Source organism: Aspergillus japonicus (genome assembly GCF_003184785.1).
Source record: "Aspergillus japonicus CBS 114.51 unplaced genomic scaffold BO86scaffold_9, whole genome shotgun sequence".
NCBI lineage: Eukaryota > Fungi > Ascomycota > Eurotiomycetes > Eurotiales > Aspergillaceae > Aspergillus > Aspergillus japonicus.
In genome coordinates this window covers 829285-846642 of record NW_020291646.1, presented here as the reverse complement: position 1 = coordinate 846642, position 17358 = coordinate 829285, and the positions used below count along the sequence as shown (strand labels likewise).

General features: G+C 56.4%; 8 protein-coding genes across 8 annotated transcripts; 5 read left to right on the top strand and 3 right to left on the bottom strand.

Annotated features, from left to right (window-relative positions):
• The first annotated feature begins 288 nt into the window (after positions 1–288).
• On the top strand, positions 289–1564 carry BO86DRAFT_387146 (uncharacterized protein). The gene is made up of 2 exons (XM_025671515.1): positions 289–956; positions 1071–1564. The coding sequence occupies exons 1-2, from the start codon at positions 372–374 to the stop codon at positions 1401–1403; spliced, it is 918 nt and encodes a 305-aa protein (XP_025530425.1). The 5' UTR covers positions 289–371; the 3' UTR covers positions 1404–1564.
• Positions 1564–3553, bottom strand: BO86DRAFT_387144 (uncharacterized protein). The gene has a single exon (XM_025671514.1). It carries the CDS (start codon positions 3310–3312, stop codon positions 1606–1608), a length of 1707 nt encoding a protein of 568 aa, XP_025530424.1. The 5' UTR covers positions 3313–3553; the 3' UTR covers positions 1564–1605.
• A 168-nt stretch (positions 3554–3721) lies between these two features.
• BO86DRAFT_446491 (WD domain protein) lies at positions 3722–5801 on the top strand. Its single transcript, XM_025676525.1, has 3 exons — positions 3722–4390; positions 4453–5344; positions 5412–5801. Exons 1-3 carry the CDS (start codon positions 3841–3843, stop codon positions 5629–5631), a joined length of 1662 nt encoding a protein of 553 aa, XP_025530423.1. The 5' UTR covers positions 3722–3840; the 3' UTR covers positions 5632–5801.
• Positions 5802–6062: 261 nt separating this feature from the next.
• Positions 6063–8632, top strand: BO86DRAFT_446490 (uncharacterized protein; the record flags this gene model as incomplete). The annotated part of the gene is made up of 6 exons (XM_025676524.1): positions 6063–6199; positions 6261–6371; positions 6535–6736; positions 6790–7373; positions 7438–7608; positions 7660–8632. The coding sequence occupies exons 1-6, from the start codon at positions 6120–6122 to the stop codon at positions 8630–8632; spliced, it is 2121 nt and encodes a 706-aa protein (XP_025530422.1). The 5' UTR covers positions 6063–6119.
• A 357-nt stretch (positions 8633–8989) lies between these two features.
• Positions 8990–10461, bottom strand: BO86DRAFT_357153 (uncharacterized protein; the record flags this gene model as incomplete). The annotated part of the gene is made up of 1 exon (XM_025669694.1): positions 8990–10461. The coding sequence occupies exon 1, from the start codon at positions 10346–10348 to the stop codon at positions 8990–8992; it is 1359 nt and encodes a 452-aa protein (XP_025530421.1). The 5' UTR covers positions 10349–10461.
• Positions 10462–10580: 119 nt separating this feature from the next.
• BO86DRAFT_333721 (MFS general substrate transporter) lies at positions 10581–12549 on the top strand. Its single transcript, XM_025668827.1, has 4 exons — positions 10581–10959; positions 11021–11226; positions 11313–12078; positions 12155–12549. Exons 1-4 carry the CDS (start codon positions 10828–10830, stop codon positions 12530–12532), a joined length of 1482 nt encoding a protein of 493 aa, XP_025530420.1. The 5' UTR covers positions 10581–10827; the 3' UTR covers positions 12533–12549.
• Positions 12550–12733: 184 nt separating this feature from the next.
• On the bottom strand, positions 12734–13922 carry BO86DRAFT_333719 (MFS transporter; the record flags this gene model as incomplete). Its single annotated transcript, XM_025668826.1, has 3 exons — positions 13460–13922; positions 12934–13391; positions 12734–12880 (listed from the first exon to the last, which is right to left on the bottom strand). The coding sequence occupies exons 1-3, from the start codon at positions 13794–13796 to the stop codon at positions 12734–12736; spliced, it is 942 nt and encodes a 313-aa protein (XP_025530419.1). The 5' UTR covers positions 13797–13922.
• Positions 13923–14933: 1011 nt separating this feature from the next.
• Positions 14934–16838, top strand: BO86DRAFT_417038 (uncharacterized protein; the record flags this gene model as incomplete). The annotated part of the gene is made up of 4 exons (XM_025675013.1): positions 14934–15012; positions 15244–15829; positions 15878–16140; positions 16195–16838. 4 exons carry the CDS (start codon positions 14934–14936, stop codon positions 16836–16838), a joined length of 1572 nt encoding a protein of 523 aa, XP_025530418.1.
• Positions 16839–17358: the final 520 nt, after the last annotated feature.

Sequence of the window (17358 nt, the reverse complement as noted above, 5' to 3'; positions counted from 1 at the left end):
TACTGTACTTGACTATCTGGGTAGGAGGTATTCTGACTACTTTATAGTAGCATAATTCAGCTCTAGTACAAAGATACACATATTCACACAAAAGCAACTGATTTCATCCTAGTATTTCAAAATACAGCCACATGGTAAACATCCACCACAGACCAATCCCACTGCAGTTAAATCATTCAGTGGTTCTCCCCGGCGCCAGCGAGTATGGCAGGGCAATCTTGGCTCCGCTCAGGCCACCGCTTAACAAATTCCTCCCGCCGACATTCCCGACTTTCTTCCAACCGCCATCACCACCGCAAATCTCTCTCTCCTGCTCTACCTTCTCGTCCACCTCCCTCAAACCCTCTCCTCAACGACTACCCCACGAAACCATGACCCGACCAACCTCCCTCCTCCCCCTCACCCGGCGAGGCCTCTGCCACGCCTCCTCCCCGCGCGCCGCCCTCCCCCTCGCTCCCCGAACCCATCTCCGCCAACCCCAATCGCAAATCCACACCACCACCCGACCCAACAACCGAACCCTCAACCCCCGGGCCCCTCAAACAACCTCACCCACGCCCCTCCGTCTCTCTCACTCCCCGCGCACCTACCACTCCGACCACCACCCCACCCCACCCCACGACTACACCAACTCGCAAACGACCATCCTCTCCGCCGCCCTGCACCACGTCCCCACGCACGGCTTCTCCCGCAACGCCCTCACGCTCGGGGCCCGCGACGCCGGCTTCCTGGATGTCTCCGTGCAGCTCCTCCCCCGCGGCGAATTCGACCTGATCCTCTTCTGGCTCGCCAGCCGCCGCGGCCTGCTGCGCTCCAAGGTCGAATCCGATGGCCTGTTTTCCGCTACCACCACCACCTATCCCTCGGGCGCCGTGCGCTCCGTCGACGACAAGATCCAGATCCTGTTGATGGAACGCTTGCGCATGAACGCCGAGGTCAAGGATCAATGGCAGGATGTGAGTCATTCCCCCCATTGGACTATCAATTCCCAGCCAGAGAGCATACACACACAGGCACACACAGAGAAATAAACAACGATAACTAACATAATTATTTTCTCTGCGACTCAGGCATTGGCGGTCATGTCCCTCGGGGAGAACATCCCCCTCTCCCTTTCGGAACTCCACGCCCTGGCGGACGACATCCTCAACCTGGCCGGTGACAAATCCGTCGATGCCTCGTGGTACTCGAAGCGGATGGCCGTGGCGGCGGTGTACGCGGCTTCGGACTTTGTGATGACCCGCGACACGAGTGCCGGACTGCGCGAGACGGAGGAGTTCGTGGCGCGCCGGTGGGCGGACGCCCGCGCCGTCGGGGATAAGCTCACAGGGGTGCGGGAGTGCCTGGGATTCATGGGGTCGACGGCGGTGGGGTTGGGACGGAGTTGGGGGTTGAAGATCTAAGAAGGAACAGGGGAAAGGAATTCGGGTCCTTGTTTTATCATATTTAATCATCCTTCTTCTTTCTTTCTATCTTGTTGTTTCATCGAGAGAGAGAGTTCGCCGCTTGTATACTGGTCTAGGGTTTGTACATGTACTTTACAAGATATTATACACGATGAGGGGATATTTCCGAAATGTTTCCATACAATCAACCTCGACGCTGCTAGTTTCTTCGTTGGGGCTTGTTCATCTGCTCGCGGCGCCTCAGCTCTTCGACCCGCGCTTTCACCTTGGCGACCCACCCATCGTCATCGTACAAGGCCCGGAAGGCCTTGCGGTTCGGCGCCAGATCCCACCACGTCTCGCGGCCGACGCGCACTTTCTCTGACGGGTTCCGTGGCCGAGGGAGCGAGCCGATATTCCGCTGCCAATGCGCCTTGAGGTCGCGCGTGCGCTGGGTGGCGATCGAGCCCAGGATCCGCACCGTGCGGGCATCCGGCTCCACGCCGGTGACGTCCATCTCGTGCATGAGGGCGACCACGGCCGGCAGGTCCTGGCACCCACGCCAGTAGAAGTAGATCAGCTCGTTGTAGAGCCCGGTGGAGCCGCCCAGCACGGCGGACGTGGGGCCCATCAGGCGGATCGTGGACCGGAACTGGCCGATCAGCGTCGACGCCGGGGAGTGCAGGTTCAGCAGGCGGAAGGCGGCCAGGAGCATCTTGGGGTATAGTTCGGCGACGACCGAGGAGATGGGCACGCCCTCGGGAACAACCAATTTGTAGGAACTCTCCCCTTCCAGCTCGATGTCCTTGTTGTTATTCTCTGCCTCTCCCTCTTGCTGTACTTCCCCATTCTCGGCCGTTGAACTCTCACTCTCCTGCGATTCACTAGCCTCCTCATACTCCACCTCCACCTTAACGTCCCAAGGATCATCTTCCACCTCCGCTGGTTCCTCAGGCGCGATGAACATATTGTCAGATCCATCCTTCAGCACCTCCGTCTCGTCCACCTTTGCCTCGGAATGCTGTATCCCCACATCCTCTTCCAGAACATGAACGAGCGGAAAGACAATTTCGCGACAAGCATCCCAGAGCCTCCTGTCCCCATGCTTCCTCTTGACCGCCCTCAGCAGCGCCGTCTCGATCACATGGCTCTCGCGCAGCACCACCGCCTCCACCGCCTGCTCCGTCGAGACGAGGTTCCGCGTGAGCCACTCCGTCAACTGCGCGTTGATGAAATCGCCTCTCTTCAGCCGCAGCTCGATGAATTCCGTCAGCGAAGAACTCGCCGGCAACGCCGCCGGGTCGTCACCACCGGCATGGTACGAGGTCGAGTACGGGGTCACCAGGGATGATTGGCCGCGTTTCTCCAGTTTCTGCTGCTGTTGCCGCTGCCGCCGGACCTTGCGCTCCTTCAGATCCTGGAGGACGGACTCGAAGATGGCGGAGATCTGCGACATTTCGTGGAGCTCATCTTCGGTGGGTTCGTTGGCGGGAGGTTGGGATTCGGATTCGGTTTGTTGTTCGGCTTCGTAGGGAGAGGATGAATCTGGAAAAGCGACGCCAGGCGCTGAGGGTTGGGGCGCCGGCGGCGGCCATGCTGACAGTGTAGGTAACGCGCTGTTGGATTTGAGATCGGCTCCGGCGCCAAGGGCCTCGAGCATCTCGCCAAAGGCTTGTTTCTCGCTATTCGTCATCATCGTTAAGGCGCGGGGAGGAGGTTTAAGCGGGTTTAGGGAAGACTGCGATGGGAGGGCGGCGAAGGAGGATACGGAGGCGGCTTTGCGTTTGAGGAAGCTGCGACGTCCGGGCCGGGGTGCTGGTGGTGTGCTTTGTTGTGCTGGAGGTTCAGGTTTAGAGTATTCTGTACTGTCATTTGGTTCTTGTGATTGTTCCTGTGACTGTTGTTGTTGTTGCGCCTCGGTTGACATTAACATTGACTGAGTCTGTTGACGCTGGAGCTGTCGGTGCTGATATCGCAATTTGGGCACCGCGGCGAGCGTGCGAGTCTGATAGAGAAATGGAACAGAGGAGTTGCGAGTCGCCCGGGCCAGGGCCAGCCAGGCGCGAGCATTGCGAGCACTCATCATGCTCTTTCTGCAGTGTATGCAACACTAATGCAAAACGTGATGGTGGAAGAGAATCGGAAGGCAAAAAATAAAAAACCCCAGGCTTGCGGACCAAAAACTCGAGGGAATAAACTTCCGCGGAGGAAATGAAATTATTTCATTTTTGCCGGTTGCCGCCGCCCGTCCAATTAAGGTCACGTGACCACGCGGCGGGCCCAGACGCGCCGCCTTCTCCAGCAAATGCATCGCAGTCCCGTCCACTCTTTCCGTCCGCAAAGCTTTCTTGCGTGCGCCACTCGCCTCGTCTTCTATCTTTTCTGAATTTCTAGCCTTTGACCTGTCCCTACCCAATCGTTGATAGCCGATAGTCACATTTTTAAATAAGACACAATGGGTGAGGAGATTTCCGACTTCGAAAAGCAGCGCCTGGCCAACATTGCCGAACGCGATGCGCTCCTCAAGAAGCTCTCCCTGGAGGCGCAGTCCTCGGGGCTCTTCCCGCCCAAGATGCAGCCTTCCAGGACCCCCTCATCACGGGATCAGTCCGCTCGCGTCAAGAAGAAAACGCCTGTGAAGCGCGTCAAACAGGAGGAGGCGTCGCCGGTGCCGCGCCGGATGTCGTCGCGGCTGAGGGGCATCGCGGCGGAGAGCGAGGTTGCCAAGCGGAAAGCGGAGGAGCAGGATGCGGCGCTGCAGGCGGCGGAACGGGCGAAGCGCGTGCGCAAGTCGGACGCCTTCTCGTTCAACGAGATGGTGGTGTATGGGCAGAAGCTGTCGGGGGATAGTCTGATCGGTGTGGATGTGGTCACCAAGGGCGTAGCGATGCCGTACCAGCGCACGTTCGACGAGGATGATATCGAGCAGACGACGGATAAAGACCTCAAAGCATTGAGGGAGGAGATGAGCGGGTTGAAGCTTTGGGAGGCGTGGGAGCCTAATCGTTTGTTTGCCCCCATCTTCCAGACTTTGGAACTTCTATACTAATCATCACGCCAACAACAGGCATCAAACTCACTCCGGAAAGAATTTACACGATGGCTTTCCACCCCACCGAGACGAAGCCCCTTCTCTTTGCTGGCGACAAACTGGGCCACATCGGCATCCTCGACGCAGCGCAAGAGCGGACCAACGCGATCAAGGCCGAGGAATCCGGCGACGAGTACGAGGACGATGAGGACCCCGACCCCAGCTTCACCACCCTCAAACCGCACACTCGCACCATCAGCTCCATCTACATCCATCCTTCCACCCCAACCCGCATCTACACCGCCAGCTACGACAGCAGCATCCGCGCGACCGACCTCGAGAAGTCCACCAGCGTCGAGCAATACGCCCCCGAATCCACGTCCGACGACGTCCCCATCTCGGGCCTCGACATGGCCGCCGACGACCCGCACGTCCTCTATTGGACGACCTTAGACGGTGAATTTGGGCGCTACGACACGCGTCTCGAGCGCTCGAAACCGCAATCCGTGACCACCTGGCGTCTCGCCGAGAAGAAGATCGGAGGGTTTTCCCTCTACCCCGCGCGACCCCATTACTTCGCAACTGCCTCTCTCGATCGGTCCATGCGCCTCTGGGATCTCCGCATGCTGCAAGCCCCCACAAAAGCCGCTGGACGGTCCACCCGACGCCAGGTACAAGAGGAAGACGACGAGCAGTCGTCCTGGGTTCCTGTCGGCGAGCACTACAGTCGACTCTCCGTGTCGCACGCTGCCTTTAACAGTGCCGGCCAAATTGCTACCTCCTCGTACGATGACACCATCAAGATCTACGACCTTAGCGGTCCCAAGGGAATCAACACGTGGGAGCAAGGCCATACACTCTCCGAAGAGGAGTTGAAGCCCCAAACTGTCGTCAGACATAATTGTCAGACGGGACGATGGGTTACCATGTATGTTCCCTCAACAAACAATTCCTTCAATAGTGTCGCAAAACCAATTTACTAACAATTTCCCAAGTCTTCGCCCTCAATGGCAGCAGAACCCTCAATCCCCCATCCAGCGCTTCTGCATTGGCAATATGAACCGCTTCGTCGACGTCTACAGCGCCTCCGGAGACCAACTGGCTCAGCTCGGCGGCGAGGGCATCACGGCCGTTCCCGCGGTGGCGGTCTTCCATCGGAGTAAGAACTGGGTGGCGGGCGGTACGGCAAGCGGAAAGATCTGCTTGTGGATGTAGTCGAGACAGACGATTGGCAGCGTGTCTCGTTTTGAGGTGATTCTGGTTTTCACGTTGGCGGTGGCGGCGGTGGCTCTTGTTGGATGTACTGTACTGTAGACCTGTAAATAATCGTGTTAGCATATACGGATTTTGTAAGCGGGGTTGAGCTTTGGCATGGCAGTCTGTGGCTTCGGTAGATAGACTCATAAAGAGCATTCTCAACTTGCACTTTCCATTACTTTCCACAAGTAACAAAGTCAATACCTTGGCCAATTAAGTGCTGACTGGTAAGGTTATCAATCGCGTCGGCAAACCTCCCCCGCACCGAGATTGCGGAGAAGATAAGCGAGGGCGCGTTTCCGAGGGTCGGATGTCTGTACTGTACTTGGTCCGGGACAGATTGCCGACTCGATCATTCCTGTACACAACCGCAGGTACATAGGAATCCAGACTTCTTGATGAGATAATCGAAGTCGTCACATGAGTGCCAGGCTGCCGTGTCGACAATGGATTCGTCTAGTACTGCAGAGAGGCGGAGACGACGGCGGCGCGTTGCAGATGAGGATCGAAAGAGAGCACCACGAGCGTGAGAGCCAATGGCCATTGAACACACTTTGCTAATGGAGTGCATATTGACCAGCTGACAGGTGCACTATATGCAAGAGAAGGAAAAGCAAATGTATCCCAGCAAGGGGTAACCCTCGGATGGATGCACACCACAGATGTCAGCGATGTGCACTCAGGAACCTAGATTGCAGGTTCGAGAAGTATGAAAGCCATCAGCATGTTTCCCTCATCGAGATTTGGGCTACGCAACTGACTGCTGACTGCTAGAGGAGACGCGCCAGGGACTGAACCACCGATTCGACTACTTTCCCAAGTCCCTGCGCAATCCCCGAGCGCAACCATCGATTCTACAAGACGGTTCCCAGACCATGCAGCTGTTGAAAACTCCGAACTGCTATCCCCAGCCTCTGTTCTGTCGCAGGGTCTATCGACACATGTCATTGCAGATCAGTCGAAACGAGTTCTATGGCCCAATTTCCTATCTCGGCTTCGAGAAGCATTCTCGCTTGGACCCCACCATGCTCCGGAAGAACGGGAGATGGTTGCGATGCAGGCGGTATGCTTCCATGCTTCAACGCGGCGAATCATTATGTGACTGATGCTTTCAAGAGAATGACTCAACCAAGAGGGCAACATCCCTCCGAACTATCAAGACTTCAAGCAGCCATCGATGCGTTCCCTCCCCGTCCAGTGGCCGACTTCCTGCTACACGTCTTCATGAAGCACGCCACCGATGTTTTCTTCTACTTCGATCAAGCCCAGATGCTCGCCGACGTTGATGAGTTCTATACAAATTCCAGCTCGCCTTTGAGACTGGATTCGGCCTTTGTCTGTCTTGCCATGGCCACCTTCGCTCTGGGGAGTCAGTGGACACCGCTGGAGAAGCCCGCAGGATTCGAGCCTAGCCAACCTAAGGAGAACGTAGATCTCGGGCGTGGATTTGCCGTTCATGCTAAGACCCTCATACCAGATATTGTTGAGCGCTCATGCTTGAGATCAGTTCAAGCCCCATTTGTCCTGGGGGTATATTTCATGCCTGCAAGTGCGATTGGGACATCCTACGTTTACCTGGGACTAGCATTACGAAAAGCTCTAGCATGCGACCTTCATCTCAACTCAGAAGATCTGTCCATGACTGAGCGAGATCGAGAAGTGAGATATCGTCTCTGGTGGTCTATCTATTCGCTGGAACGGTGCGTGGCTCGTGCTCCAGGGCTCTCCCTCGCCCTACTGGAATCTCTGCTAAGTCGATCAAAGTTGTACCACTGTGAAGTTGAACCAACCTCGCTCGATTGATACGCGGATAATTACTGCGCCATACCCGTCCCAGAGCGCCGCCCTTGATCGAGCTCAACCGTTCGAGAACCTCGATTGCCAGCTGGCTTACGTTCGCTTGGTCAGAATACTTGACGAAATCGCCGGTCCTGCGTATGCTACTTTCCCTCAATGGAGGACGACAACTATACTGACATATCCTAGTGATGGACTGCCCAGCTCAGCAGACCTATCTCAATCGACATGGAAAGATGATCTCAAAGCATGGAAGCGATCACTTCCCCCTAATCTGAAGCTCGACCAGATCCCGCCAAGCAGCTGGAAATATCGAGCCATAGCCCATCTGTACCTGAACTACTATTATGCAATGATCACGATGGGCAAGGTCGCCTTGGTAACTGTGGCTAGGACCAGGTTGAAACCGCCCGCCGATCGTGACGCACCGGATATCAGCGACAAGGTCAAGAGCCTGGCCAATGATTGCACGAAAGCTGCGAGGAAGATCCTGCGGCTTTTCGAGAACTTGACGCGACATCGAGTCATCACCAGGTTCTCGTTCACCGACTTCCAGGGCTGCAGCATCGCAACTATCGTTACTTTGGTCTCAGGAATCTTGGAACGCGATTCCGGGTACGACAGTCGGGTGGAGCTGGGATTCAACTGTCTGCGGAAGATGGCCACGGGGAATATGACTGCCAAATTAGGCGTGAGTTTTGTTGAAGCGGTGCAATCAATCACAAATGAAGCTGCGAGTAAGCTGCAACAGCTTGACAGTCCTGTCCTGTCTCGCGAGACTTCCCACTTGAATACGCATCTGGGCTACAACCAGTGGCTGGAGTGGTTCGCGGTACAAGAGGACCCCAAAAGTCGCGAATGCTGTGTGGTTCATCCACGAGACGAAGCCCCTTCGAGGGGGGAGAGTAGAGACCGGCATGCAGAGTCATGGTTGGCAGCGCCGGCCACCTGGCAAACTCAGATGGAGCTGCACACCCCAGGGGCGTTGTCCATTCCTCGGGATTCTTCGAATCTCTCTTCAGGGCCTTCTAATCCGCTCGTACCAAACGACTTTTTCTCTGGCCTACACAATGATGAGCAGTCGTTCTTGATGGGACTGACTGGACTAGATGCTCTGGGCGATGCTCTGGATTTCTCGGGTCTCATGGGCCAAATGGAATGATCGTATTTATGGTTATCGAACCAAGGATTGTAGAAGCCATCTGCATACTACATCTATGGCGATAAGTCGGAGAGGTCATAGCCACGCCTTCTCATATCTCGCTCTTTGTAGATGCCCACTTGAAGCAGTCACAGCCCTGACTGAGCCGTCTCGCGCTTTCCTTATCAAAACTTCCGCAGGCTACTCGTTCAGCACATAAAAACCTTCTTGTGCTGTATCTACAAGACCTGCATTATGAAGATGAAGATGAAGAAGAAGAAGAAGAAGAAGAAGAAGAAGAAGAAAAGCCAGACCCCCAGAAGACTCATTCACTGGAGGATTAGAAATCAATTCCAGGCATCTACTACCATAAGTCACTCAGTTATATTTAACACGAACCGGAATCTCGGCATCCTCCGCCAGCGCGCTCCAGCGACTCTTACACACGCGGCCATCCTTCATGACCCCAAGCACATGCTCTTCGGGCCGATCAAACACCGTGACATCCTCGAGCGGATTTTGGTTGAGGAAGACCACATCCGCGCGAAAGCCCTCCTTAATCTGCCCAATCACCTCCCCGCAGCCCATCATCTGGGCCGGATGGACGGTCGCACTGCGCAGGATCTCCAGCGGGGAGAGCACCTGGGCGCGCAGGGCGAACTCCTGCGTCTGGGCCGACCCCAACGGCCCCAGCAGATCGGACCCGTAGCACATCTTGACGCCGGCCTCGGCCGCGATCTTCAGGGCGTGCAGCCCGGACTGCAGCACCTGGGCGTTCTTCGCCTGCGACTCGGGCGGCAGGTAGCCCTGCCACTGCTCGGAGGCCATCTGCGCGTAGGCGATCAGGGTCGGGGTGAGGTAGACGCCGCGCTCGGCCATCAGCCGGGCCGTGGGCGGGTCGACGAAGTTCCCGTGCTCGATGCCCCGGACGCCGTGGTCGATGCAGTGCCGGATGGCCTGGACGGTGTAGGCGTGCGCGGTGACGAAGGTGCCCGCGTTGTCCGCGCACTCCACCATGGCCTCCAGCTCGGCGGTGGTGAACTGCAGGTGCTCGAGCTTGTCCGTCGGCGAGGCGACGCCCCCGGAGCCCATGATCTTGATGAAGTCGGCGCCGCACCGGATCTCCTCGCGCACGGCGGCCATGCACTCGGGCACGCCGTTGCAGAGCCGGCCCAGGTGGTTGTTGCTGTGCAGCCCGCCGCAGCATTCGGTCTGGTCGTGCGGACCCCGCAGGTCGCCGTGGCCGCCGAACTGGGAGAGCGCGTGGCCCGAGATGAAGAGTCGGGGCCCCGGGAAGACCCCGTCGTCGATGGCTTCCTTCAGGGCTAGCTGGGCGCCGCCGCAGTCGCGGACGCTCGTGAAGCCGCGGTGCAGCATCTGGGCCGCGACGAAGGGCTGCCGCAGTAGGGATGCGTGATCGGAGTTGCCGAATGCTTTGGAGAGGTCTTTGTAGCCGGGGACGGCGCACAGGTGGACGTGGGCGTCGAAGAGGCCCGGGCATAGATAGTGGCCTTCGCAGTCGATGACTTTCAAGTCAGAAGCGAAAGGAGGCTCCGGCGAGGAAGCAGCCGCGGAGACGGATTCAATCTTCCCGTGGCGGGTGATGAGGTTGGCATTCTCCAGGATACGGCCCTCTTGTACATCCACGATGTTGGCGTTGGTGAAGAGATACCCACGCGGGGCTGCGCGGGCCCAAGGCTTGATGTCGGAGCCTGGAACTGGTGGGTGATGAGGCATGATGAGTATGTTTGGGTTGAGGGGGATCAAGTTAAGGAAAAGGAAAAGAGATCAAGAAAAGTTTCTAGCAGAGATGGCTGACATATGGATGGTGATGATCGGTCGCATCGCAGATGACCTTGTCGTAGTCGGGAAGTTGGCCGTGCAGATTGCCGAGCTGGCATCGGATCGACGACCCTCATCCCTCCATTCGTTCGTATCGCTGGTCATGCTTATCACCATCGCTAATGGACCAACTTTTATACTGGAACTTGGAAAGATAAGAGTCTCTGATTCGTCAATTGAGAAATCTAGGGTGTGATGCCGACCATATATCATCCCTGGCGAATCCTATCTTGTGTTTAGAGGTCCGAGTCGACCGGCAAACAGGCTGCATCCTCAGCACCAGTCACATTCTCAGACGACAAGCCCAGATGTCTCCTTGTTGCTTTCTTTCAACTGTACAAGACACATAGACTCACTCCTAAGCTCCTCCAACAATGAGCGATCCAGAGAAAAAAGACCATGGTACTCGCAGGAGTAGCGAGGTTGTCGCGGTGGGATCCGATGCGTATACCGCGGAAGAAGAAAAGGCAGTGCTACGAAAGATTGACATGGTCATTCTGCCATTTGTGAGCTTCCTATCTATGATGCAATAGAGATGCACGACGCTGATGATGCTCATCGTCGCAGATGTGCTTCGTGTTCTTCCTGCAATACCTTGACAAGCAGAGTCTGAGCTACGCAGCCGTGTTCGGTCTGATCCAAGACCTTAACCTAACGAACTCACAATACTCATGGTCCAGCTCAATATTCTATGTGGGCCAGCTTGTCGCAGAATATCCCTTCATTTATCTGATGAGTCGGCTTCCACTGACCAAGTTTGTTGGTGCAACCGTGTACGTTCCCCCCCCCCTTATCCTCTCCTCAGAGGGATCACTGAACACAAACAAGTCGAGCTGATGCGTACCCACCTCCATGACAGCATCATATGGGGAATCATCTGCATGTGCCTCGCCGCACCGAAGAACTTCGCCGGGTTCGCAACCGTCCGGTTCCTGCTTGGCTTCAGCGAGGGCGCCGTCTCCCCGGCGTTCGTGACCATCACGGGGACCTGGTACCGCAAACAGGAGCACACCGTGCGCACGGCGCTCTGGATCACCATGAACGGCGTGGCCCAGGTCATCGGCTGCCTGCTGATGTACGGCATCGGCAAGAACAGTGCCTCGCTGGCCCTGGCCCCCTGGCGGGTGCTGTTCCTGCTCTGCGGCGCGCTCACCGTGGCGGCGGGGATCGGGTTCTTCGTGCTGATGCCCAGCGGGCCCAAGGACGCCTGGTTTCTGACCGCGCGCGAGAAGACCGTCTTGTCGCTGCGCATGGCCGCGGACCGCGAGGGCGGGGACAAGACGTCCTTCTCCCGGCTGCAGCTGCGAGAGGCCCTGCGGGACCCCAAGGCCTGGGCGGTGTTCTGGTTCGGGGTGCTGGTCACCATGCAGTCCCCCGTGTTGACCTTCGCGTCGCTGGTCATCGAGTCCATCGGCTATAGCAAACTGGAGACAATGCTCTACACGGCGCCCTCCGGGGCCGTGCAGGTCGCTTTGCTCTGGGTTGGAACGGCCCTGGTGTACTGGTTCCCGCGGCAGCGGACCCTGATCGTCCTGGTGCTGATCATCCCGCCTTTGGTGGGGACTGTGTTCTTGATGAAGCTTGATGTCGCGGCGGAGTGGGGGCTCATCGTTGCTGCGTGGGTGGTGAGTTTACCTGAACAATACTTCCAACCCTTGTTCAATCTCTCTGGTAATGAAAACTAATGCTGACCCTGCTTAGTCGTCTTGCATCACAGCATCAATGTCTATACTTCTCTCCCTCTCGGCCTCGAATGTGAAGGGCAACACCAAACGGGCGATCGTGAACACCATGTTCTTCATAGGATACTCGGCGGGCTGCATCGGTTCACCGCAGCTGTGGACACACAAGCCACGGTATACCGAGGGCGTGATCACGTCGATCGTGACATGGTGTCTCCTCTTCGTGGCCGTCATCATCTATCGCTTCCTGTGTGCGGCTGACAACCGCAAACGTGACTCGCAGATGAGGTCTTCGGGGCTGCCGGGGACTGATCCGCAAATCGAACTCGATGAGAATGGGTTACCAAGCAATGACCTGACTGACAAGCAGGACAAGGAGTTCCGGTACGCGTTATAGACTTGAATCAGATGATGTGGGTTTGTTTTGGCCTTGATTGGCATTAGCTCTATTAGTTATATAATCTATCTGGGTTAATAGATACCCTCCTTCAAAAGTATTTCCTTCCTATTATGGATCATGCTTTGCATTGTTGTTGCCACTGATTTTGCGCAGGGCTTGTGTTGCTTACCCAAGGGCCGCGAGCAGCAAGCTGATTCCTCACACAGCGACCTGCTTATCCGACTGAAGCATGTCAGCTCGCTTCGCACCAAGCAAATCATCATCTCCCTTCGTCCTGCGAGTATTGGCCCACGGAATTCCGCCGGCTAGGATAAACGCCAGAGCGCTACCAGCCATGGGAAGATACTAGCATCGTTAGCGCAGCGCACACCTCACATACCCCAGAAAACCCCACTCACAAACACAGTAGTAATCGCCTCATTATACGCCACGATAACCTCAGCCCACCGGTCCGCAAACGCCCACGTAGCCACCTCGCGCACCCCGAGGGTGCCAGCACCCAGCAGCATCGCAATCTGCGTATCATCCAACGAAGCGCGATCCCGCAGCTGTTTTCTGAGTGCATTCTGAAAAACGGCACCCCCAATGCTCTGCACCACCGCACTCCCAAAATACTGCGTGAAGAGCACCGTGGCGATCGCGACGGGAACGTCGCGCGGTCGAGGCTTCAGGACCAGCTGCACTATCAGCAACGGCATCTGGGCGGCAACGCCGCAGCCCAGGCCCTGGAGGATCTGGTACCCGATCCAGGAGGCAGACCCTGAAGATACCGTGAATGTGGTGTAGAGCCCGTTGGCGATGCAGAGGAAGGCGGCGCCGAGGAAGAGCCACGCGTTGTGGTAGCTAAGGTGCTTGGCTGTGATCAGTGCGTCAGTACGACTGTTCGTGAAATAGCGAGAACCCGCGCCTGAGGTTTGAACTTACCGAGGAGTCCAGAAACAAGAGATCCGAACACCTGCGTGCACACCGACGGCAGAAGCATGACGCCGCTGCGCATGGGGCTCGCGGCCTGGACGATCTGGAACCATTCCGGCAGATAGTAGACCGGGATGACGAAGGACCCCATAAACACAAACGCAAAGGCCAGACTGAGCATGATCGCCCTGTCCCGCAGCAGCGCGATAGGGATCATCGCCTTATTGCCCATGTAGCACTCCCACACGATAAACATCGTCATCGTGACTGCGCAGCCGACGAAGAGTCCGATCACCGTCGCCGAGCCCCAGGCATATTCGCCGCCGCCCCACTGCAACGCCAGCATCGCCAGGATGATGGAGGGGATGAAGAGCGCGTAGCCGAGTAGGTCGAGCTGTTTCAGGAGGGATGCACGGTGGATACTTCCGTTGGTGGGAGAAGCAGGGGGGCGGAAGAATAAGAGCAGTGTCACCACCGTCACGGCGCCTGCTGGCAGGTTGATGAGAAAGCACCACCGCCACGTACGCTGTTCGGCCAGCGCGCCGCCAATGATCGGGGCGACCACCGCGCCCAGGGCGTAAAGAGAGGTGAGTAGGCCTGTGAACAGTGGCCGCTGCTGCGGGGTGGTGAGCGATGCAATCACTGAGAGGCCGCCCGACACGACCCCGGCGCCTCCGGCGCCCGCGACGGCTCGTATTGGAGCTGTTGGCCACGCCGCAGAGCAGGCAGCCGAGCAGGAATATGCCATAGGAGGTGAGGTAGGTCCATCGCAGCGAGAGTAGGGAGGAGAGCTTGCCGCTGAGAGGTTGGAGAGCGCACATTTGTCAGTAGGTAGGTCGCGCCGTACCAGCCGATGTCTGCTGTAGCGTGGAATTGGGTTGATATTGAGGGGATCGCCTTTGGGAGTGGATGTCAGTTTCAGGAAGGGTAAAGTATTGCAGCAGAACTGAGGGGGAACTTACAGTAGCGATGATGGAGACGTCTAATGATATTAGGAACCTGGCTATCATGATTCCGGCCAGGATGCTGTAAAGCTTCACAGATAGACTGGCTGTGCTCTGGACATCGCGTCAGGAGGGGTCGAAGACATCTTCCAGCTAAGATTCATCCAGATTTGAAACTATTGTGCTGAATAGTTCATGGCAATGAGAACACAGCTTTATGCTGTGCCGGATCTCCAAGTCAAGGTCGTGGATCGGACCAACGATTACCGAATTGGGTAATCTGTTGGTATAGTAGGCCGAGGCCGGCCCCGGCTTTGTGGCTGGCTCCGAGGCCGACTCCGACCCCGCGCCGTGCTGGCCTCCGTACTCTCTTTCTCTACTTCGTACCTCCGGCTTTTCTACCTTAGTGTCACTCCTTCAGTTACCTTGAGACCAGAGCTACCGCCCAGTACAGAGACCAATGCACCCTCAAGCCCCCTCGAGGCGGCATGCCTGCGTCCGATGCATTCAATTGAAAGTGAAGTGCGTTCCCGTTGGGAATGGACGGTGTCAACGATGCGCCAGACTCAATCGTCACTGTGCTTCTCCAGACAGCTCGCGCAGCAATGCAAGCATCAGGTTAGCTCCCGGCCATATCCTGTACCCTTGTCTTAAGGGGTAAACTGTTGGGTAACCTTGCTCTCTCTGGCACCAGAAACAGTCGCATCGAGAGCATCCAGCAACAGGTTAACACCCTTGTTGCTCAATTACATCCTGATAAGGTATCTTTCTCCGAACGATGCTCTCAAGAAGAAGTTTCGCTCAACTGTTTCGACTAGGACCCGAGGATGGAGTTGGCATCTATAACAGAAATGCCTTCTCCTTCTACAGTCAGTAATACTTCGTCACAACCAAGCGCTATACCTGAACCTCTCAACAGCTTTATCACACGGGGATTTCTCAGTATCACTGAGGGCGAAGAGCTACTCCTGAAGTTCCGCACGGATTTGATGCCCCTGTTTCCATTCGTCATTGTACCTGAAACAAGCTTTGTCGAGCTGGGCAAGCAGTCTCCATTCCTCCTCCAGTGCGTAATAACAGCCTGTCTCGAGCACAAGCCCGATCTCCAGCAGAAACTAGAACTCGAAGCGCGAGCTGTGATCTCTACCCGCATAGTAATGAACATGGAGAGAAACATGGATCTTCTTCGGGGGCTACTGGTTCATATCGCATGGTATCACTATCATTGGCGCGTTTACCATACCCAGGTGTACATGCTTCTACAGATGGCTATGGCCATCGTTGTGGACTTGGGACTGGACAGATGCGACAACTTCAGGATGCAGCGCAACTACCCTAGTGAAAAAGAAACAGAGGAACCAGCCAAAGGGCAAGCGTTCTATCAGACCCCGGACGGACAGCGTGCCTTCCTAGGGTGCTACTATCTATGTTCCAAGTGAGAGCTTTGAATGTGCGGTACACGGCTGTTGACTAACAGAGCAAGGGCCTCAATATTCCGGCGACAGCTCGTTATGAAACATACGGACTGGGTTGACTATTGTGCCAACAGCTTAGGGCAAAGGGCGGAGTATCCCACGGACCAGTCTCTCAAAGCACTAATTGAGATCCAATCGCTTGCTCGGCGATCGGAGCTAGAGGTAGAAGACCCTACCCGTGCGATGAGCAAGGACGAACTTTTTCGCTCTCTGGAGGTACTTGAGAATCGAATCGAGCACCTTCTCGTACAGGAAACACAGTGTGATACCTGTATGCCCGTCCGAGATCCAATAGTTTGCCTCGTCCATTTTCTGACCCAACTAGGGGCCCTGCGTTTAGAGCTCAACGCAATACCTGCCATTGTACTCGGCCACGCTCTGCGGCAGCAGAAGGACGGCCATCGCCAGTACGAGAAACAGCAACTACTGACCATTGCGCGCTCCGCGTTCAACACCGTGACCGTGTTCCTCGCCTCGCCGGCTTCCGTCACCCCCAACCTTCCCATGTTCAGCTACACATCCATCTGGTACGGCCTGCTGGTGCTATCGAAGCTGAGCTTACTCTCGGACACCGCGACGAAGGGCAAGGCAGTCGACGTCCACCCCAAGGATATCCACAACCTCGGCCTGGCTGCTATGCAGAAGATGGAGGCGATGTCCCGGCAAGACGACGTTTGGGATAATTGCCGCGCAGTGATTGGATCCATGCTCTCATGGTTGGAGAGCAGTCGGGCACAGCCCCAGTCCACCCCAGATCGAGAAGACACAACACCTTCATCTATCCAGCACGCTGAGAACGCTCATACATCACCGCAACCAGTACCCGACGACCCCCCTCGAGCCCCAGAATTCGCGGCGGTGGCCGAAGATTGGGATGCGGCCGTGTGGCAGCAGATGTTGCACGATTTGACCTGGATAGGGCTGCCGGTGGAGCAGCCGTTCGCCGTAGATCTGGCCTGCTTGCCTTGAACGCAATACAACTTTCAAACTCCTGTCCGTCGGGTCACGCAGGCTGAAGTCATGTTCGGTTTGAATTCATTGGGCTAATACAGACTCGGTTCGCGATCTACCGCTGCGTCTGCGGCATGAGGACCTTTCCTGTCTCGACTTCACTTCCCCAGCGCGGTCCTTTCCTTTTTCCCACAATGTGTCAGTCACGTTGACCAACCCGACAGGCGATTGGGTTTGGGGAAGTAGGTAGGTAAGCGCCGCGGAGCGATGGAAGGCGTTGAGCGCTGAACGCGTAGCGTTCTTCTATCTGAGGCTGTCGACCTGGAGCTGCGCCTGGTTCTGGCATCGGTACTATCAGTCTCTTCTTGTCAGTACCCTTAGACGGTGCCTACCTTGATGCTCCACCCTCGTGGTCAGATGGTAATGAAGACAAGATTCAGGCGACATTGAAGGGGTATGTCACGCCAACGTTGAGCCCGGATTTTCAGTTACACTAATAAGCATTCAGAGACGGCGACCTTGACTCTCCCTGGCTTCA

What these genes read in the sequence shown, in the direction of transcription:
- BO86DRAFT_387146 (XM_025671515.1), top strand. Translation starts at nt 372, where the DNA reads ATGACCCGACCAACCTCCCTCCTCCCCCTCACCCGGCGAGGCCTCTGC. An exon ending in TCAAGGATCAATGGCAGGAT is followed by an intron (nt 957 to 1,070) that starts GTGAGTCATTCC and finishes TCTGCGACTCAG; the next exon opens with GCATTGGCGGTCATGTCCCT.
- BO86DRAFT_387144 (XM_025671514.1), bottom strand. Translation starts at nt 3,312, where the DNA reads ATGTCAACCGAGGCGCAACAACAACAACAGTCACAGGAACAATCACAA.
- BO86DRAFT_446491 (XM_025676525.1), top strand. Translation starts at nt 3,841, where the DNA reads ATGGGTGAGGAGATTTCCGACTTCGAAAAGCAGCGCCTGGCCAACATT. An exon ending in GGAGGCGTGGGAGCCTAATC is followed by an intron (nt 4,391 to 4,452) that starts GTTTGTTTGCCC and finishes CGCCAACAACAG; the next exon opens with GCATCAAACTCACTCCGGAA. An exon ending in ACGGGACGATGGGTTACCAT is followed by an intron (nt 5,345 to 5,411) that starts GTATGTTCCCTC and finishes CAATTTCCCAAG; the next exon opens with TCTTCGCCCTCAATGGCAGC.
- BO86DRAFT_333721 (XM_025668827.1), top strand. Translation starts at nt 10,828, where the DNA reads ATGAGCGATCCAGAGAAAAAAGACCATGGTACTCGCAGGAGTAGCGAG. An exon ending in AAGTTTGTTGGTGCAACCGT is followed by an intron (nt 11,227 to 11,312) that starts GTACGTTCCCCC and finishes CCTCCATGACAG; the next exon opens with CATCATATGGGGAATCATCT. An exon ending in TCATCGTTGCTGCGTGGGTG is followed by an intron (nt 12,079 to 12,154) that starts GTGAGTTTACCT and finishes GACCCTGCTTAG; the next exon opens with TCGTCTTGCATCACAGCATC.